Here is a 23,130-nt window from a genome sequence, read left to right as displayed (position 1 = left end):
TTCTAACAATTGCTCCAACAGTTGATCTATTTTCACCAAGCTGCTTGGCAATTGCCCCGTAGCTCTTTCCAGTCTTGGAGGTCCACAATTTTGTCTCTGGTGTCTTGAGAGCTCTTTGGTCTTGCCCATGGAAGTAGGTGGCGTCTGACTGTGGGGTGGACAGGTGTCTTTAAAGAGCTCAGACAAGTGCTACTAAGTTATATTAATGAGTGGAGTAGAGGTGGACTTTTTAAAAAGGCACAGTAAAAGGTCTTTGAGAGCCAGAATTCTTGCTGTTTTCTCAGGTGTTCAAATACTTATGTTCAGCAGTGCAAGACAAAATCTTTAAAAATCATGTGATTTCCTGATATTTTTATTTTATTGTCTCTCAGAGTGGGAATGCACGTACAATGTGAATTTCAGACCCCTCCATGATTTCTAAGTGGGGGAACTTGCAAAATCGCAGGGTGTTCAAATACTTCTGTTCCTCACTGTATACGGAAAGGGTTGGTGAAAGCTCATGAATCCCAGATGTTGCACCCTTAGTTTTGAAACATTACCCCTGGTCTATAAACGGTGCTGTAGATGCAAGGAACCGACAATGAATGAACCAGAGGCAGCCGGGACTTTGAAATGCTCTTTTATTGAACATAAAGTGAATAATACAGTGAGAATTCAGAATGAACCGAAAATCTCTGCCCCCGAATGTGCTTTGCTGCTCCTCACAGTAAACAGTTAATAATTATGAGTATTAACAAGGCCACTAATTACTGAGTATAGAAGTGGAGAGTGACCCGTCTATGAGGGCTGATGAGACACGGGTTACGTCTGTTGTGCCCTCCCTTTACATGAGAGGAAATAAGGCTGCCAGGCAGCTCTGCCCATGAGAGGTCATCCAGATGGGCCAAGCGTAACTATGGCAAGTTCCCCTCCCAGCCTGCGGTGGCAGCAACACACTACAGGTCACCCATCAACGGAGACCTGGTAGCTCCCACTGGCTTCTATGGAAAGCATAAGGCAAAACCCAAAAGGCCCAGGCTCCACAATCTTTTACTTAATCTTGAGCCTCATTGTCTGCTCTCCTGTAACGTGAAGCAGCCCTGCATACTCCATGGGCCGGCAGGACTCTATTACTACTCCTTCATTTCTTTCCAAGCGCCATATTAAAACACAGATCCCGCTCGTCAGGGGTCCCTGTAGAGAGCCATGCATGTTCATGGAAACCAAAAAAAAACAAAAAAAACCCCATCTACTACATGATCCACATGGATAGGGAAGAGAAGCTGGATCTTCAATGTTCTTCTGGGACTAGGATCTGGTCTGCACCTTCCTCCTTGACAATCAAAAGTCAAGAGTCTGTAAATATCTGTGTCCCTGATACGCAGTTATCATGTAGGGACCTTACACCTGGATAACTCCCACCATAGCCCTGAGATCATCTTACATAAATTCTTAATGCAATCCAGAGTGGAACATGAAATCTAAATTACTTGCCCGACCATGATGCCCAAGAGGAAAACAAAACTTTTTTTGCGCTCCCTGCTTCCTACAATTCTATTTCTTCCTACATAAGATTACTCACTGGCTCCTCGTAGGGCAATAGGCAGCCTCTAGCTTGGCCCATTGGAGGTCTATTACTGATCAATGGCAGGGCACGGCCCTCACACCCTAAAAAAAAAAATTTAAAAAAAGGCGGAAGAGTTGAGTGAGGACTGTAAACATACCCAGAGTGAAGCTCCTTTTCTTCAGCTGGATTCTTTTTTTTTTTTTTTTTTTTTTTTAGGTTCTGTATGTAAATGTTCATGCAGGAGCTCCACAAATCCATGACAAAGTTTCATATAAAGCCCCCAAGCAATAGGGGGCAACAGTTCTAGTGCTCAGTGTTTGAATGACCTCCTACCCACCTTGACAACAGGATGTGCTTATCTCAGTCATGGCATCTGCAAAGCAAAAAAAAAAAAAAAAAACACCCACCCTGCTCCACCCATGTGCAAACCCGCCCAGAACAGTGAATGGTACAAATTATTTTTATACACAATAGAATTTTTTCTTTTACTGTAAATTTTTTTACGTCATCTCTTCTAATTTTCAAAAATGTCTAGGTTTTATTTTTTATTATTTTTTTTTTGTTTTTAAACAGAAAATTAGAAAGTTCTCTTTCTAATTATTTACATTAAATTCTCACTGACTGCTCCTTGGATCTTTATAACAAATCAACATTTTCAGTCACTGTGGGAGAAAAATAAGAACTGTGATTTTTACCAGGCGTTACAGGAAAAAATATTGTAAGACCCTATTCCAGAGAACAATTTAAAAAAAAAAAAAAAAAAAGGTAATAGATGTTATACCGCAGGATAGCCCTGCCCAGAGGTATGGAGTCTCCTGCTTCTGGGAAGCTCAAGCAGCAAGTCGAATTTAAACCAAAGTCAGTGCAGGAGAGACCATAAATCCCCTCCCCCCAGAATGGAAAGGGTAAAGATATGTGACCCCCTCCCCAGGAATAAATTAGACATAGTCATACACTTGGTATTTGAGGTAAGATTGTTAGGTTCCACAGTCTTTCTGGGACTTGTATGTCTGCTGCTGTCTCTCCTCTGTCCCTCACATGGTGGTTAAGGGAGGTTCTATCCTCCCGACCATCTTGTGCATCAGTTGAGATCTTGTGCTGCGCTCCCTCCATGGTGGCGAGATCCTCACAGCACCTCCTGGGCTGCGCAGCCACCGCCCACTGTGAAGCGGAATTCCTGCAGGTTGGAGACTCCGTGGAAATGGACGAATGCTCCGGCCACAACGAAAATATGGAACAGCTGGTGAGAATGGAACTAAGAGAAAGAAGGGAAATCACTGCACTGCTACAGGCAGTTTCTGGTCATCCTAAATCTCTACATTCAACCATTGTTTTCGCAAAGGTTACATAAACCTTCACAAATACATTTTCTTAAAGGGGTTCTGCAGTTTGTTTTAACTGATGATCTATCCTCTGGATAGATCATCAGCATCTGATTGGCGGGGGTCTGACAGCGAGGACCCCCGCGCTGATCAGCTGTTTGAGAAGGCAGCGGCGCTCCAGCAGCGCCGCAGCCTTCTCACAGTTTACCGCAGGCTGTGACATCACAACTAGTATCAACTGGCCTGGGCGGGGCTAAGTTCTGTTCACTTGAAAGGAGCTTAGCCGCTCCCAGGCCAGTTGATACAAGTCGTGACGTTACTGGGCCTGTGGTAAACAGTGAGAAGGCCGCGGCGCTGCTGTCTTCTCAAACAGCTGATCGGCGGGGGTCCTAAAACAACCTGTAGAACCCGTTTAATTCTGTTAAAAATTAAGTAACTTTGCAACAGGTGTTAATTAGGCTACTTTCACACTAGCGTCGGGGTTCCGCTTGTGAGCTCCATTTGAAGAGTCTCACAAGCGGCCCCGAACGCATCCGTCCAGCTACTAATGCATTCTGAGTGGATGCGGATCCGCTCAGAATGCATCAGTCTGGCAGCGTTCAGCCTCCGCTCCGCTCAGCAAGCGGACACCTGAACGCTGCTTGCAGCGTTCGGGTGTCCGCCTGGCCGTGCAGAGGCAAATGGATCCGTCCAGACTTATAATGGAAGTCAATGGGGACGGATCCGTTTGAATTTCACACTATATGGCTCAATTTTCAAACAGATCCGTCCCCCATTGACTTACAATGTAAAGACTGGACGGATCCGTCTGAAGCTACTTTCACACTTAGAATTTTTTCTACAATATAATGCAGACGGATCCGTTCTGAACGGATCCCAAGTCTGCATTAGGCTACTTTCACACTAGCGTTCGGAGCGGATCAGTCTGATGTTTCATCAGACGGATCCGCTCCTATAATGCAGACGTTTGCATCCGTTCAGAACGGATCCGTCTGCATTATAACTTAGAAAATTTTCTAAGTCTGAAAGTAGCCTGAGCGGATCCGTTCAGACTTTACATTGAAAGTCAATGGGGAACGGATCCGCTTGAAGATTGAGCCATATGGTGTCATCTTCAAGCGGATCTGTCCCCGTTGACTTCCATTATAAGTCTGGACGGATCCGCTCGCCTCCGCACGGCCAGGTGGACACTCGAACGCTGCAAGCAGCGTTCAGGTGTCCGCTCACTGAGCGGAGCGGAGGCTGAGCGCTGGCAGGCGGATGCATTCTCAGTGGATCCGCCTCCACTGAGAATGCATTAGAGCCGGACGGCTGCGTTCAGGACCGCTCGTGAGCCCCTTCAAACGGAGCTCACGAGCGGACACCCGAACGCAGGTGTGAAAGTAGCCTTATATGAGCGGATCCATCTGGGCAGACCCCAGACGGATCCGCTCTGAATGCAAGTGTGAAAGTAGCCTTAACCAGTTCAAGACTGTGTTATTTACTTCCTGACGCAATCGGTTTTGCGTTTTGAAAGCCATTACTTTTTTTCTGTTTTGGTATATCATTAACAAAAAAAACTGTTGAAGAAAGTCCAAGCTTTATGGATTATAAAACCATAACACAGCCCCTTCTTCAGATGGGAAATGTACATTTCTACAGACAGTACATTTCCCAACTGAAGGGGCTGCGTCCCCGAAACAAGTTATGGTTTTATAATCAATAAAGCTTCGACTTTCTTCAACTGGTTGAGCACTGGAGTCGGCATTTTGCACTGTGGTTCCTTGTGGTCCCCCAGAGCTTACTGCACATACGAGATCTTTGGGGGACATTTAACTTAAGTTTTTTAGATTGACGATTTCTCCTGTAACTGGGGATGACACATAAGCCTTGGTGACAGGTGGAATACAGTCCTGTGTTCCTGACTCCTCTATAGCTGCCATAAAGTAGGGGACAAATGGATGAAAAGTATGAGACTGGAGGATTACGCTACATGGATTGTCTGTTACCATGGAGACGCTTGTACGCATAGGTGCTGTATACACAGGACATTTTTAATCCTATTGCAAAGTTATTTTAGTTTTCTTGCGACAAACAAAAAATAATAATAATAATAATAATAATTTGTGAAGGTTTACATAGCCTTAAAATTTTACAATCTATTTCCCCCTTCACTTGTATCTAGTTCTAAAGTTTCCTATGACTGTGTGGCTGCAGTCCTTCCACAAATCATTCAATCATAGCCCAACCCGCAACAGAGACTATAGCCACATTATCCAAATCACAGCTTATAACTGCCGCCCCCCCCACCCCATTTTAATATTGTAGTATCAGTCCCTCATCCGACACTGTACTGCCCGCAATGACTGCCGCCCTGCGCTACTTACCCAGATGTCACACTTTCCGGGGAAGAATCGTTCAGGGATGCGAGCGGCATATAGAGCAGCACCTGTGATGTACAGGGTGGCCATGAGAAGAAGCCAGCCTATCTGCCCCATGGTGGCAGCTTTCAGGAACCCTTCTGAGATGATGAAGTGTAGGGTGGGGATAATTCCACTGAGACCCAGTCCTACAAATACACCTATAGGAAATGGGGAACAGAAGGAAGAAGCCATATGACGTGCAAGATAAACACTATGAACATAGATAAAGATGGGCTTTAGGGATTTCAGTGCTTACGACTGGCAACAGTCATTGCCTAACACAGTAGCCAGGATTTTAAGAGTCCAATACATGATGTGCTTTTTATAATTCCTGCTTTTGGTCCATGACAAACAAGCCAGAAGGTATGCTCTCACTTACCAGCTCTAACTCCACGGTACTGAGGGGTGGCAAAGAGATCCCACTGGGAGACAACGATGGCGGCAATGCCCAAGACGCAGACGATGATTAAGTAGATGAAACAAGGCTGTGGGTTGCAGTAGAAGGAGTAGTAGAGCCAGGGAACAAAGCTTCCCATTATAAGAAGGGCGATGCCAGAATAGTCCAACCTTCAAAATCAGAGGAAAGGTAAAAAATGGCTGCCCCCTTAAAGGGTTTCGGTCATGGGAAATAACGTTATGTAGCTGACTGACATTAGCTATGGGCTAATGTCAGCAGTACATAACAGTATGCTTTACCCCAAGTTCACACTTGCACGTTTTACAGCGCGTTCGAACGCGCTGTAAAACGCATAACCGATGCAAACCAATGCTTCCCTATGGGACTGGTTCACATTTTCGCGTTTTACAGTGCGTTCGAACGCGCTGAAAAACGCCCGATGCATAGACTAGTTTTTGAGCTTCTTTGGGGCGTTTTGTCGAGCGTTTGCGGCCATAGGACACTGCTGTCAATCACACAAACGCGCGTAATACGCGCGTTGACTATGGACAAAAACGCGCGACAAAAACACGTGTTAAACGCGCATATCAAATACGCTCAGGTCTGAACCCAGTGTTATAACTCACTGCCTGCCACCGTTCTCTTAAAGTAAAGACTTTTAAAATATGATAATGAGCCTCTAGGTGCTATTAGGGCATTGCTTCAGCACCTAGAGGCTCGGTCTACTCAACCTTTGGCATGCCCAGGTCCAGTTGATTGACTTTAGAGTTCTCGTCATCGTCCAGTAAATCCTGCGCCGTCCCGTTTAGTATTCGGCACAGGCGCATTGAGTGAAGGACACGCTCCTGCTGCCGGCTATCTCACTGCTCCTGCACCGAAGGAAGGAAGCCGGCAGCAGGAGCACGTCCTTCACTCACTGCGCCGAACACTAAACGGGAAGGCGCAGGCGCGGGATTTACACGAGGAGAACTCGAAAGACAATCAACTGGACCTGGGCGTGCCAAAGGGTGTGTAGACCGAGCCTCTAGGTGCTGAAGCAACGCTCATTAGCATATTTTAAAAGTCTTTATTTTAAGAGAATGGCGGCAGGCAGGGAGTTATAAAGCATACTGTTATGTACTGCTGACATTAGCCATCGCTAATGTCAGTCAGCTACATAACGTTATTTCTCATGACAGAAACCCTTTAAGGGTGTGTCAGTATTATTTACAGGGATTGTCTTTGGCCTCTTTACCAGATAACAAATTACTGATTACTTACTTGGAGAAGACACGAGACACTCCCTCTGAATGACAATACACGGTGTGAAAGAGCCATGAGAAGGACAGGCAGAGGATGGCACCCAGGAAGAAGAGGCCGAAAACCACCTTCTCCTGCACTGGGGCAACAAATGCCATGTTGGGCCGGAACATGTAGAAGATGCCAAGGCAAATGAAGAAAACACAGCCTGCAATGAGAAAAATGGGACAAGGTCAGTGTGGACCTCTGTGGTGCAGATACTTGTGCATCAGCCTCCCAAACTAATCTACTGCCTATGACCAGCTTATCTGGATTCATACCTGGCTAAACTCACTAGCATGGACAAAGTATGTCCTCCAGCAATAGGCTGAGCTGAACGGCAGGTTATTTTCACCTCCTATGTCCAGATTATGATATTCTAAGCACACGATGGAGATTAGGCTTCATTGCAGAATACACCGCACGGAGGACCCCACATGAACCCTAAAGGAGTTCTCTGCTTTGGACAATTCCTACTTTTTAGAAGGGTACATTGACAATAAGATACAAAATGCAGCACACCACGTTCTTGTATCCCGCACAGTCCAGTAACAAAAAGGACTCTATGGTGAACGGATGGCACTGTATGGCAGCTTGAGGCATCCGTTTAACGCACAGGTTTTATTATATACCTAAAAAAGTAAGGGAAAAACGCAATGTGAACCTAGCCTAAGTGTTTTTTATTTCCTTGCAGTGCCACCACAGGACAAACTACCCATTAGACAGTGCTCACCCAAAAATCAATGTACTGTCGGCATAATACAGGAAAGAACGGGAGCAAAAACACTTTGAAAATATTTTTACCTCCTAACAGTCACATTAAAATTGGAAAAAACCCTCCCAAAAATGACCTTTTCTTATTGTAGATTTTTCTAATGCATGTCTGAAGTAAATATTGTTGGCACACAACTTAGGGACACAATTGCATTTATAACCCCTTAGTGACATAACCAATTTTAGCCTTAAAGGGGTTGTCTGCTTTATTTATATTGATGACCTATCCTGAGGATAGGTCATCAATATCAGATTGGTGGGAGTCAGACTCCCACCACCCCCATGGATCAGCTATTTGAAGAGAAGTCCTCGTACAAGCGCTGCCTTCCGTTCGCAACCGCAGTGGTGAACATCATTCATTCAATGAGACGGCTCCTTCTGTTCACCATAGAGTCCTTTTGTTACTGGACTGTGCGGGATACAAGAACGTGGTGTGCTGCATTTTGTATCCTATTGTCAAGGTACCCTTCTAACAAGTAGGGATTGTCCAAAGCAGAGAACTCCTTTAGGGTTCATGTGGGGTCCTCCGTGCGGTGTATTCTGCAATGAAGCCTGATCTCCATCGTGTGCTTAGAATATCATACTCTGGACACATGAGGTGAAAACCAAAGCTGCCCATCATCTTCCTCCACTGCCCCTATAACCTGCCATTCAAGTGAATAGGATTTTTACCTAATAAGTGGGTCCAGATGTTGCCAGTCTCTGTGTGTATTCTGAAGATACTTTTGAAGCAGGCCCTGAAAGAAGGCATTGGTGGGCGATGCCCATGCAGGAGGTAATCATTATCTTTCAGCCAATCAGGAAGCACGTCATGAGGAATGACACGCCACCGCCCTTCCCATACCTACAACATGGAGGAAAAGGAAGCTAGTAGATACCAACATTGAGCAGTAACATCACTAATCCTTCAACCTTCTCCCATGATAGCATGCACTGGGAGAGAACTACAGCAATGCTCATCTTCTGGTGCATGCAGGACTGCTAAATAACAATATAGATCATTTATGATTTGAGGAAAGCTGGAGGACACATCCTATGTGAGCTGCAATGGTGACCTGGGAGAAGAAGGAAGGGGGTCTACAATAAGGAAACTTGCACTAGAAGAGCCAACCTAGGATGACTGTCCTGCCGGGCATAACATGACGAGGGATACTGCTGTGGTGTCTTACCTTGCAGACAAATTCCTCCACCCGCTCCATAGCATGATGAGCCTGAAGAAGAGGAGCCATTCCCATAAAGCCTTCATCTTCCTGGGCCGGTTCTTCTACTCCATCACTGTCCTCCGGTGTCTGCAAAATAAAAATAATCATGCAACACAAGGGATCAACGCTTCCATTTTTCCTTTAATTAAGGGGGCAGTGCATGATCAATGCATGAGACCTTTGCCCAACTAAAAGGCAAAGTACATGAATAATGAAATGGATGTGGAGATCTTTGGAGGTTCTCAAGACTGGACATGTAATGTCTGTAACGGGTGATAACAGGTACCAAAAAAGCTTACATTTCTAAAGCAAACAGACGACAGGGCTCTAAATTTCAGCAATCCACAGCTACTTTCTTCCAGAAACAGCTCCACTTCAGCCCATAGGTTGTGTGTGGTATTGCAGCCTGACTGAGTAGGGCTGAGCTGCAATATGTTCTGGACCATGAACCATTGCTAGAATTAAAACTATGCATTTCTAATCCTAACAAGCCCTGAAATTAACTATTTCCAAATCATCATGGGAGGTCACTAACCTAGGGTTACAGGACGCCAAAGCGACTCAAAAAAGGTATTCAACACTTGCCATATAGTCACCTGACCTTTAGGGCTCATGCACACGACCGTGCCATGTTTTGGGGTCCGCAAATTGCGAATCCGCAAAACACCGATGCGGAACGGAATGGGCCACCCATAATAGAAATGGCTATTTTTGTCCGCAAAACGGACAAGAATAGGATGTGTTCTATCTTTTTTTGCGGCCCCACGGAACAGAGCAACGGACTGCAGACCGCACACTGAGTGCTGTCCGCAAATTTTGCGGCCCCATTGAAGTGAATGGTTCCTCATTAGAGCCGCAAAAATTGTGGCTCAGATGCAGAACCAAACCACGTTCGTGTGCATGAGCCCTTACAGGTCGACAAAAGAAAGAATCCAACAATACTGGCTCCTCAAGGAATTGCTCCAATAACTGACTAATAACTGCTGGAATATGGGGAGGGGGGTACTCATGTCTTTAAGAACACAATTAGTCCAGGAATAAAAATCATTTATTGAGGGAGGTTTTGTCAGACTGAAGGACAAACAGATAACCCTATCAGTTACCTACGCTGAAGGACACCCCCTCCCCATCCTTGCATCCAGAGGGACATGTACTCACACCTCTAAGAACTGCATTAGTATCTAAGGAAGTACGAATCAGACCGAGCTCTGGGGACAGAACATTACGTGGAACAGGCATCGCCACAATCTGTGAGCTCTGAACCTGCCCTGTCATAAGAAGCCCAAAAATCTCTATCTACATGTACATGAATCGTAGGCGGAGATATTGATTTCACAAGGGATACAGTACTGCAATCAATTTTACTTCGTCTGGAAGTGGGCTTAATGCAGTGAGAGGAGATAATTGACGATTCCCCTGTCTGAGGAGAAAACTGCCTTGTCTATATAAATAAAAAAACACCACACACACACCAAGCAGCAGTAATATCAGAAAAACCCAGCGGCATCATATATAGGAAAATATATACCCTGCTGTACAATTATAAGATTACAAGTCAGCAAGAAATTTAGAACTATACAGTTTGCAAGAGAGCAGGGGTGGATTGTGAATGTTATCAAATAACACATTATACTGCCTCCTATGCAGAAGAATATAACTACTATAATACTGCATCCTGTGCACAAGAATATAACTACTATAATACTGCCTCCTGTGTACAAGAATATACTATAATACTGCCTGCTATGTAGAAGACTATAACTACTATAATACTGCCTCCTATGTACAAGAATATAACTACTATAATACTGTCCCTATGTACAAGAATATAACTACTATAACACTGCATCCTGTGTACAAGAATATAACTACTATAATACTGCCTCCTGTGTACAAGAATATAACTACTATAATACTGCCTCCTGTGTACAAGAATATACTATACTGCCTGCTATGTAGAAGAATATAACTACTATAATACTGCCTCCTATGCAGAAGAATATAACTACTATAATACTGCCTCCTGTGTACAAGGATGTAACTACTATAATACTGCCTGCTATGTACAAGGATGTAACTACTATAATACTGCCTCCTATGTACAAGAATATAACTACTATAATACTTCCTCCTACGTACCAGTATATAACTACTATAATACTGCCTCCTATGTACAAGAATATAACTACTATAATACTGCCTCCTATGTACAAGAATATAACTACTATAATACTGCCTGCTATGTAAAAGGATGTAACTACTATAATACTGCCTCCTGTGTACAAGAATATACTATAATACTGCCTGCTATGTAGAAGAATATAACTACTATAATACTGCCTCCTATGCAGAAGAATATAACTACTATAATACTGCCTGCTATGTACAAGGATGTAACTACTATAATACTGCCTCCTATGTACAAGAATATAACTACTATAATACTGCCTCCTATGCAGAAGAATACTACTATAATACTGCCTGCTATGTACAAGGATGTAACTACTATAATACTGCCTCCTGTGTACAAGAATATACTATAATACTGCCTGCTATGTAGAAGAATATAAACTACTATAACACTGCCTCCTATGTACAAGAATATACCTACTATAATACTGCCTGCTATGTACAAGAATATTACTAATATAATACTGCTTCCTATGTAGAAGAATATAACTACTACAACACTGCTCCTATGAAAAATAATATAACTGCTATAATTCTGCCTTCTATATACAAAACTGTAACTACAATAATACTGCCTCCTATGTACAAGAATATAACTACTATAATACTGCCTCCTATGTACAAGAAAATAACTACTATAATACTGCCTCAAGAATAAAATGATTGCAAGTTTTTTGTTAGCCTGGAATAAACTTTTTTCATCAATTGAATGTGTTGGAGTGTCACACTTCTGTGCCGCAGACCCCTGTTTCGGAGCTGGCTGAGACTATATTTTTGCAGTATTAAAGTAGTTCTATTCTTTTACATAGAAAGCGGTATTATAGTATATTCTTGTACATAGGAGGCCGTATTATAGTAGTTATATTCCTGTACACAGGGAGCAGTATTATAGTATAGTAGTTATACTGCCTCCTATGTACAAGAATATTATAGTAGTTATATTCTTATACATAGGGGGCAGTATAAAAGAGTAGTTACTGTGTCCCATGTAAAAGAAAACAACTATTATAATACGGCCTCCTTTGTACAAGTATATAACTAAAATAATACTGTTCATATGTACAAGAATAAAGCCATCAGTACAGTACACAGGAAACAGTGTTTCAGGACCTCCTATAAAACGTCACATACAGGCAACACCTAACCCGATTTTGGTGTGCGACTTGTAGATATTTAATGTCATGAGATCTAGTGTCAACACCTGATCCTGAGCGGCACCAGGCGAGGAGCGCAGCGACTGCCACACTCTGCAATCGGTTACGTTTCAGGTTGGTGTCAGGTGCAATCCTTGCCCTGTTCCTTGGACACTACGGGATCCATGCCTGAGCTGCAGTTACTGCATAAAACGTAATGTTATAGCACAGCGATCATTATAAGTCATTTGATATTATTCAGCGACAATACATGACATCGCCCCTTCCAGCAGGATGATGTTCCCATTACACCTTGTACGGATGCCATGCTGAATCCAGGGTCAGCCAAGCACTGGGTGCAAGACATGGGACATCCATCTTTTTACACAGGGGCCTCCAAAACCACAAGTTGGCTACAATTAGGGTACCTGCACATGGGACACAGATAAATCCGCATCATTTATATGTGTTTTTGGTGCAGATTTTTTCGTTTATGGAAACAACCCCATTGGATCTTAAAATCCGCACAGCAGGTCAATTTCCGCACGGAAGAAAAAGATCATAATGTACAGATTTGTCCAATCTCATACACTTTGCCGGTACTGTATTATACATAAAAATCTACGTGGAAATAAACATAATCTGCATCATGTGTAGGCACCCGAAGAGGATGCCCGCCATACAGACATCTCATTGGAGAACTAAGAGAAGAAGGTATGCCGCAGCGATATTAGAGGAGTCACTGCACTGTCCCACCCGCCAGATGTCGCCAGCTGGCGTTACTACCCGCAGGCAGGCTCCATCTCTACCCCTATATCTCCCGCCGTACTGTAACTATACCACCTGTAATCTGCAGACAGTCATGCGGCTCCACTTCCATTCTCTGCTGTCTTCAGCATTTCTGTATTATGAGAAGCGGTAAAAAAAAAAACAGGAATAATCCTGAGAATTGCAGAATTACGGCTGACGAGGACTGTACAATGGATCAGATATAATGAGGGTTTGGTCTCTTGACGCTGGGGATTTATCAAATACGGCAAAACTCCTTACAAGCTGAAATGTAAAGCGCTTTGGAATATATGTGTTGGCGCTATATAAAGATTATTGTTACTTAATGGATGTTTCAGAATTACCTATCCTTCCATCACACCGCCGATTCTGCGACCTCGGCTGTGATCACATGACCGCCCAACAGATATTTCGGCAGGAGGGGCTTCTGCGTCTTACTACACAGCTGTGGACAGGCTAAGAAAAGCCTATAAAATGGACTTGACCGGAGACAGGGTCTTCAGTATTATCAGGTGGTGGATTATGTAGAAAGCACATGACAAGGATGAAAGGCAGGAAGTAAGGAATCAAGGTCTGGGGTCATGGGTCGTTAGAAGTGCCACCCTACTGCTTCAGGGGGTATTCAGGCTAGATTACGTTATCCTCGTTCCACAGGACCAGGAACTATTAGATCTCTATAGGACCACCAGAAATAGCCGAGCACTTGCACTTGGCTACCGCCTGCGGTCCTACAGAGAATCAATGAAGTGGCAGGGCACATGCTTTCACTGACGCGGTCCCCTGCCCTTGTTCTCATGATCAGGGGGGGGGGGGGGGGGGGAAAGAATGATGTACTGATGTAATAGATATCCCCCTATTGGGGGAACTTCTTCTACCTGGAATAGCCCTTTAACTACAACGGTGTTAAATAGAAATAGAGGAGAAAGGTGACCGTCAAGACACTCTGCATAAAAGACTTAAGAAAACCGAAGAGACAGCCCCGGTGTCAAGCTCTACCGACGTGGCATAACATAACAACATAGGTTTCTCAAGTAAAAAGATGTGGGTGTCTATCCATGTGTCCTTTAGGGGGAAGGGGTGCTGCTTGTTACATCTATGAGACTGGTTCCTGTATTCAGCTTCTAAAAAAAGTCTATATTTTCTCCTGGTGAACTACAGGTCCCAGCACTGCTACCGGGGAATGTAAAAAGGAGCCGACTTCACCGGAGCTACAAAAAAAAAAAAAAAAAACAAAAAAAAAAAAAAACACACACACAGCTGCAGGTCGTTTGCCACAAATCTCTCAGGTCAATTAGTAAAGGGAATAACCCTGGTGTTGGTATCCGGTCAGTGTAACTCCTGTGGTTTCGTCATCCTATATTGCTGCAATGAAGTCACGGAGAGGAGATGGAGGCCGAGACAACCACATGACCAGGGAGGGAGCCTCCTGTGTTGTGGTGGTGGATGGGTGTTACGATCACTCCATGTACACAGAGGTTACTGTGCACAAAGGTCGTCCCGATGACTGTACTCGGAGGAATGCACTGAATGCAGCAATCACACCAATATCTATATCTACAGAGAAGATATTACAGCAAGGTCACACAGAATGTGTGTGTGTGTGTATATATATATATATATATATATATATTTATTTACACACCCAATTCCTCCAATGTCCCCTGTGTATATGTGTGCCACTGCTGTACCCAATACAGTATACGGCTGTGTATTACCACTGTAATGTCCTTGATATGTGAAGCAATGATTATCTCATATATAAAAAGGAGTTTGTCTGTTTTTTTATGCGCTACCAAATTTGGCACACAGGTACATCAGGTGTCCGGGAAGGTTTATAGACCGGGTTTCAGCTCTCTAGGACGTACCGTTCCTGAGAGGTTCCCAAAAAATTACCTACATTAGCCAATACAAGCCTGCAAGTCTCTCTCTTCATATCCCAACTGCCATAACCACAGTCACATGTCCCTTATCAGCCAATAGAAGCTCGCAGGCCCTTAGTCTCCACATACACACAGTTTTACTGCAGGTTTCCATAGCAACCCAGCCATTTTTCTTCACTGCTGTAGGTCAGCTTTAGGCTAGGGCTACACGACTACAATAAGTCGCACGACATGTAGGGCACAACTACACTGCTACATGCAATCCATCTTAGATGGATTTTTTGCAACTGTCGTGTCGCACTTGCAGCGTGTCACAGTGCGACACCATGGCCTATAAGAAAGAAAAAAAAATTGTTGCGTGGCTGGTACGACAAAATGTAGCGCAACACATTAGTCATGTAGCCCTAGCCTTAAAGAGGCAGGGCACTGTGGAGGTCACTTAAGGGGACAGGGGCCACTATTAAAGGGGCACCTGCTGTGGCGGTCACTGTTAAAGGGACGGGTGCTGTGGAGGTCTCTGTTAAGGTGGCAGGGAACAGTGGAGGTCACAGATAAAGGGATGGTCCCCTATGGAGGTCAGTGTTAAGGGGTGGGGTGCTGTATAGGTCACTGTTCAGAGGGCGTGCCCATGAGGAGGTCAATGTCAAGAGAGGAGGGTGCTGTGAAACTCCTTGTTAAAGGGGCCGGCTGCTGTGGAGGTCCCATTGTAAGGAGGTGGGGCACTGTGGAGGGTCAGTGTTAGGGGGTGAGGGACTGTGGAGTTCACTGTTGTTAAGGGGGCATGGGGCTGTAGAGGTCACTGTTAAGGGGATACTGTTGATATCTTAACGACACACAAACATTAAATGAAATAGACGAAACACACACACACACACACGTGTGTCACTGCTTTGCGTATAAAAGGACATTACAAGAATGATGCAGTGATATATATAGGGGATATTACAGCATTGACAGTCATGTGCAGGGGAATATATATATATATATATATATATATTATTTTTATTTTTTTTATTACACAGCCATATACTGTATATCGGAACAGCAATGGCACACATGGGGACATTACAGGAATGACTCAGTCACACATACAGCGGAGACATTACAGCATCTATACACAGCCATATCCGTGGGGAACAGCAATGAGAGAGATATATATATATATATATATATATATATATATACATACATACACACACACACACACACACATATACATATATACACACACACACACACGTCCTGGGGAGAGGGCACCGAGACAGAGGACTACACACCACGTACATGCCAATATATCCAGCAGCGGCACACTCACTGGTAACAGCCAGGAGGAGATCCCAGTCATGACCAGTATAGTCTGGAGGTTGAAATACTTTAAGGAGACCATAAGAAAAACTATATAACAGCCCCAGTAGGTAATCTACCTACCACCTATACCCCCCCTGCTCTTCCCATTGGGGTAACAGGCCTTCTTGTGGGGCCGATTAGCCATAACAGCACTTCCGGTCCCTGTGCTCAGTGTTACCACAGGCCTTCTAGCAACTAGTGTGCAGGGAACCCCACTATAATAAGACATCATACGGGTGGTCCCTGACTGGCAGAACTGCACATGCTTGGTCAGGGCATGAAAGAGGTAGACCAGCCCAGAGTTCCCTAACCTGTGTGCAGAACTACAACTCTCACCATGCCACACCATCCTGCAAATCAGTATGTGATGGATCCGAATCGAGGCCAAACATGTTTTAGGCTACTTTCACACTAGTGTTTTGGTTTTCCGGTATTGAGATCAGTCACAGGGGCTCAATAATTGGAAAAAAATAAACGCTTCAGTTTTGTCCTGATTAATTGTCAATGGGGACAAAACTGAACTGAACAGAACAGAATGCTCCAAAATGCATTCCGTTCTGTTTAGTTGCGTTCCCAGACTGGAGAGCAAACCGCAATATATTGTAGTTTGCTTTCCGTCCTGGGATGTGGAGCAAGACAGCATGACCCCCAATTCAAGACAATGGGGACGGATCATTTTCTCTTGACAATAGAAAACAAAAAAAAAAAATCGGTCCCCCATTGACTTTTAATGGAGTTCATGACAGATCCGTCTTGGCTATGTTAAAGATAATATAACCGGATCCGTTCATAACGGATGCAGATGGTTGTATTATCAGTAATGGAAGCGTTTTTGTTGAACCCTGCAGGATCCAGCAAAAATGCTAGCGTGAAAGTAGTCTTACGGAGAAGTATCCTCACGACTCTGCTGAAGGATCACCCAGCAACTTCCCCAAGTGCCCAATTAGCCAGGAGCAAAGCGACATCTTCATGGAAAACTAATCGTGATAAGAAATCCCAGAGGCGCCTCATCACTGCAGACCAGTGTGATGTCACTGCCACCAGGCAATATCCCCACCATGCCTGGAGCCCAGAACTGAGAAATACTTGTCAAAACGGACCATGCACTGGACATTGGAGATGGTGCAAGATCATAGAAGAGACCTACTGAACCACCACAACATCAGATCAACCAGTGCACAGCAACACCATCCCAAAGAAGACCGTAGGAGGAAAGAGAGAGCCAAGAACCAGAGACGACACAGTTTCATCAAGGAAACGACCCAGGCAGATAGAAAAGTACCCATATTCTAAGTGTTATGCAAACTATGGCTGTCCATAGAAACACAGTATTATGATAGCTATATTCCTGTACATAGAAGGCATAATTATAGTAGTTATATTCTTGTACACAGGAGGCAGTATTACAGTAGTTATATTCTTGTACACAGGAGGCAGTATTATAGTAGTTATATTCTTGTACATAGGAGGCAGTATTATAGTAGTTATATTCTTAACCATATTTCTTTTTATTGAGGTAAGAAGATAAGGCCACACGCCCACACAGGACATCAGTACAATAACATTAAAAGTCACCATAGTTATTCGGCATACATGTCATGTGTAAACAGTACCAACTGTTATCATCATCATCAGAGATATACATCACAAGGGACAAAAAAGAAAAGAAAAGGAAGGGAAAAGGGAGGGGTAGGGGGACAAGAAGGGGAGGGTTCCTGCTCTATCATGTGAAATTCCTGTGTGATTTCCACGGGGACCATAACTTCAGGAAACAGTGGCGAGAGTTTGTCTCCCAGTGCGGCAATTCCTCAAAGCGGTAAATTTGGTCTACCTTATCCGTCCACATACTATGATTTGGGGGGGGGAGTCTGTCTTCCACAGAAAGGGAACCAGTAATCTAGCTGCTGTGATCAGCATTGTAGGGAGGTTGTTTTTAGCGGGAGTTAGCGTGGTATTAGGGCACCATAGTAAGATAAGTTTAGCATCCAAAACGACTTTAGTTTTGCAGATGCTATTGATCATTGATTCTATCAATTTCCAGAACGGTTGGATCTTATGACAGAGCCACCAGATGTGTGATAATGAACCAGTTTCTATGCCACACCTCCAGCACATCTCAGGTACCTCAGGATTAAGTTTGTGCAAGAATTCAGGAGTTTTATACCATCTACTTAGCAGCTTAAAAGAATTCTCCTGAACTCTTACGCAACGACTAAAGCCGTGAGAATGAGCTAACACAAAGGCCCTCTCCGGTTCCGTCAGGGTCATAGAAAGCTCTCGCTCCCATGAAGTCAAGTACCCCAGCACTGGTGGCAAGGAGGAAAGCATTTCCTTATACATCTGGGATAATGGCCTAAGAGGGGGCCTAGGAGCCAGGATTTTCTTCTCAAGCCAGGAGGGGGAGTTATTACTAGCAAAAGTTCCAACGCATAACTTAGTATCTCTCCTAAAATCCGCCAGGTGGAAGAATGGAGCAGTCTTAATTTCAGGGCGGTCCATAATTAAATCCCAATGCAAGCTACCATCTGGAAGAAGGACATCCCGCATAGATAAGCCAGCGAGCCTAGACCAAATTCCAGAGGGGTTTGACACAGAAGGATGGATATAGCTCTGCAACAATTTAAGAGGCATACAGAGATTAGGAAAGCCAAACTGTTGGGACTTAAAGGGTTTCTATCACTTCGTTTCACCTATTGAGCTTTCAGACACTAGCGATCCGCTAGTGTCTGCTTTATCTAACCATCCTAATATAAGAGCTTATTGTCCTGCCGTTTAGCTAAAAAAATAACTTATATAGATATGCAAATGAGCCTCTAGGTGCTATGGGGGCGTGATTAGCACCTAGAGGCTCCGTCTACCTTAACAAACTGCCGCCGCCCAGCGCGTCCCTCCAGCCCGCCCATCTCCTCCGGAATGCGATGCTCCTCGTATTCGGCGCATGCGCAGTGAATGTCTGATCGCTTCCCTGCTCAGACATCTCCACTGCGCCTGTTCCTCGGAGCACTATGACGTCATCGGCGCAGGCGCAGTGGAGATGTCTGAGCAGGGAAGCGATCAGACATTCACTGCGCATGCGCCGAATACGAGGAGCATCGCATTCCGGAGGAGATGGGCGGGCTGGAGGGACGCGCTGGGCGGCGGCAGTTTGTTAAGGTAGACGGAGCCTCTAGGTGCTAATCACGCCCCCATAGCACCTAGAGGCTCATTTGCATATCTATATAAGTTATTTTTTTAGCTAAACGGCAGGACAATAAGCTCTTATATTAGGATGGTTAGATAAAGCAGACACTAGCGGATCGCTAGTGTCTGAAAGCTCAATAGGTGAAACGAAGTGATAGAAACCCTTTAACCATTTTAGACCATTCTACTAGCATTCCTTTCCAAACCGGGGATGAGGCGTAATGATTGGCTGAAAAGGGTCTAATACCCCATAGAGTGAGCAGATCCTGGTTGGTGAGTAGTATAGATTCAAGCCGTGAGCAAAGGGAATTAGATTTACTGGTCATGACAGCTATACACCTACACAACTGGACAGCAGTATAATATAACTTTACATCAGGCATCCCAAAGCCTCCAAATTTCTTATCTCTTGTAAGGACAGAATAGGCAATGCGTGGTGACTTGACATTCCAGAGGAAGCGTGTGAACACTCGGCGGACCTCTGAAAAGTAAGAGTTTGGCAGCCATATGGGGATGGCTTGCAGCAAGTAAAGAAATTTGGGGAGAATAAACGTTTTCAGATAGTTTTTTCTCCCTATCCAAGAAACAAAAGGGAGTTTCAAATTCTGTAAGTGAGTGCGAACCTCTTGCAGGAGTGGAGCGAAGTTAAGGGAGGCTAGGTCCTGAATATTGGCCGAAACATGTGTTCCCAAGAATGTAATGTCTCTGGAGGCCCAGGCGAATGGGGTGGAGCGTTTTAGATTATTAATTACAGTTTGAGGGCAAGAGATGTTAAGTGCCATAGATTTCCCATAATTTATTTTGAAATTGGATACAAATCCAAAGACCTCAAAAGTATTCAACAACTTGGGCAAGGCCTCTGCAGGGTTGGAGGTCATGACTAAAAGGTCATCCGCGAATGCTGCAGTAACATGTGTTTGTTGACCAATCTGGAGGCCTTTAATAACAGGGTCCGATCTAATTTTACACAAAAGGGTTTCCATGACCAGCACAAATAAAGCCGGGGAGAGGGGGCACCCCTGTCTTGTTCCATTGGTGATGCGAAATGGTGGGGACAAAGCTCCATTGACCTTGACCATGGCAGAGGGGGCCGAGTAAAGGGTGTTGACAGCACTAATAAACTGGTCTGGGAGGCCAAACTTCGACAGGGTCCGCGACATAAAGAGCCAGCTGACCCTGTCGAAGGCTTTTTCCGCATCTGTGCTCACCAGGACCAGAGGCTTAGAGGATCTCTTGGCCCAATTCACAAGATGTAGAAGTCGCACCGTATTCTCAGACCCCTGTCTGCCATGGACAAAGCCCACTTGTTCCTCATGTACAATGTCAGGGAGAACATCCTGAAGCCTGGTAGCCAGAATCTTTGCCCACCACTTCACATCATTATTGAGTAAAGATATAGGCCTATAGTTACTGCAGCATGTTGGATCCTTGTTTTCCTTATGGAGGACAGTGATGTGCGCCATTAAGGAATGAGGAGCAAGAGACCCCCCTGTCAGAAGGTAGTTGCACAAGTTCCTGAAACGTGGGATTAACACATCCTGAAAGGATTTATAGTATGCAATGGAAAATCCATCAGGGCCGGGGCTTTTACCCGATGGGATAGACATAAGGACCTTGCGCACCTCTGAATCAGAAATAGGCTTAGTCAGGAGGGAGATTTTTGATGGGGATACAGAGGGAAGATCTAGAGACTGTAAGAATTTATCAGTAGCCTCGCTTAGATCTCCCGGGGTAGTCCCATTAGGGGGTGGTAAATTATATAGGGCTTCATAGAAGGCGCAAAATGCCTTAGCAACATCTGGGGTTGACTTATGTATTTTGCCCTTAGAGTCTTTAATAGAGGAAACAAAGGAGTCAGAAAACTGCTTCTTGGCAATTGCCGACATCAGTCTGTTTCCTCTATCCCCATGTGCATAGGCCTTAAATCGGGCACGAAGTATCAACTTTGCTGAGGTGACATTCAATAGATTTTTTAGTTTTGTTCTGGCTTCAGTTAGTTCTGCTAGGGTACTTATAGCCCGAGATTCTTTGTGGGAAGATTCTAGACGGGTTATGGTCGCCAGTAAGGCGTCCAGAGCTAATGTCCTTTGTTTTTTCACAAAAGCTCCTAAAGCTATAAGGTCCCCCCTTAGGACCACCTTGTGGGATTCCCATAGTATAGAAGGAGAAGGAGGCGACTCTGGGGTATCATTGATCTCAAAAAAATTCAGATATTGAGGCCCTGAGTTTATCTGCATGTCTAGGATCTAGAATCAGGGTGTCATTGAGACGCCACAAGCGCTCCTTTCTCTGTGGTTCAGACAGGGAAAAGTTAACAATGACAGGGGCATGGTCAGATAACGTTATATTACCTATCCGGGCTCCAGAGACATTACGTATATGCAAACCAGACAGGAAAATATAATCCAATCTGTGGAAAGATAATTTAGCATGTGAATAAAAGGTGTAATCACGGCCATTGGGGTTCAAGGCCCGCCAGACATCTAATACTTTAAGTTTCCTCAAGGAAATTTTTACTCTTTTCAAGAGCCTGTAGGATATAGAGGGTTTGCCCGCCGAGGTGTCCACCGCTGGCTCCAGAGCAACATTGAAGTCACCCCCTAATACTAATAAGCCCTCTGAGAAGGAGGATAATGCAGCAAGGGTCTGAACGAGCCATGGTACTTGGCCTTTATTGGGAGCATACAAGTTAGCAAAGGTCACTGGGGACTCACCCAATAAGCCCCTTACAAAGATGTACCTGCCCTCTGGGTCTGTTGATATAGCTGAGTGTTTAAAGGGGAGGCATTTATGTACAGCTATACTAACCCCTCTACTAGTTGAATCATGTGTACTATGAAACCACTGGATAAATTTTTTAGGAGGAAGTTTGGGAATTTTGCCCGTTCTAAAATGAGTCTCCTGTAAGAAGGCCACTGAGACTTTATCCCTCAGGAGAAGAGAAATGATTTGAGACCTTTTGCATGGCTCGTTCAGCCCATGCGCATTTAGTGAAGCAACTACAATTGAAGACATCTTAATGTATACTCAGGGGAGAGGCGGCCTGAAGTACCCGTGAGAATGCTAGAGAGCATATAGTATATATGAGCAGGATGGGGAAAATGAGGAAAGAGGGAGAAGGAAACATACAAAGTAAAATAAGGGGAGTAACATTTGACATGTTAAACCGGTAGTAACCCAGTTCAGACATGTTATTCATCTGAAAAGTGGGTGCTTCACCTATCACCATCCAAGACAGGATTGGGCTGGTGAGGGGGCAAGTAAAACACCTCTATGGTCTACAACAATAAGACCAATAACAAAAGGAGGAACAAATACAACCAGCTCCAATAATCAACCGGTCATTACCCTTCGGGTGAGGAACTAAATTCTCAGTTCAGAGACAGCGTCCAGTACAGGATAAAGAAGCGATGCACTTCTATGTGACGCCAAGTTCAAATAGTGAGCATGTAAAGATCATACCAGCTCAAAACAAACAGGAAAAGAAGCTAGGTCTGTCTTTAGCTAAACTATAAGCTGAGGGTTGAAAAACATCTAACTCCAGCTTATATAGGGTAGCGGTATCAGGAGTTTACATACTTAGCTGAAAATAACATAAGTCCCATAAATCAGGTGGGAGCTCTCTCCATCTTGCCTTTTCCCGGGCGCTCTGGCTTGCCTGATGAGACCTTCTGCCAGGCCGAGACACGA

At 44.4% G+C, this 23,130-nt stretch overlaps 1 protein-coding gene across 4 annotated transcripts in view; it reads right to left on the bottom strand.

Annotated features, from left to right (window-relative positions):
- Positions 1-1,751: 1,751 nt before the first annotated feature.
- Positions 1,752-23,130, bottom strand: part of ADIPOR2 (adiponectin receptor 2) — a 47,861-nt gene continuing 26,482 nt past the window's right edge. For all 4 annotated transcript variants that reach the window (XM_040436599.1, XM_040436593.1, XM_040436577.1 and 1 more), the window contains 6 exons: positions 8,889-9,008; positions 8,392-8,563; positions 6,928-7,114; positions 5,650-5,837; positions 5,235-5,428; positions 1,752-2,801 (listed from right to left, as the gene is read on the bottom strand). In XM_040436599.1, the coding sequence (XP_040292533.1) occupies positions 2,673-2,801; positions 5,235-5,428; positions 5,650-5,837; positions 6,928-7,114; positions 8,392-8,563; positions 8,889-9,008 (990 nt within the window). In that variant the 3' untranslated portion in view covers positions 1,752-2,672. The remainder of the gene's footprint in view (positions 2,802-5,234; positions 5,429-5,649; positions 5,838-6,927; positions 7,115-8,391; positions 8,564-8,888; positions 9,009-23,130) is intronic.

The sequence above is a fragment of the Bufo bufo genome, chromosome 1, assembly GCF_905171765.1.
Source record: "Bufo bufo chromosome 1, aBufBuf1.1, whole genome shotgun sequence".
In the NCBI taxonomy this organism is placed as follows: Eukaryota; Metazoa; Chordata; class Amphibia; order Anura; family Bufonidae; genus Bufo; species Bufo bufo.
The sequence above is the reverse complement of the archived record's forward strand: the minus strand, read 5'-3'. Positions and strand labels throughout refer to the sequence as shown.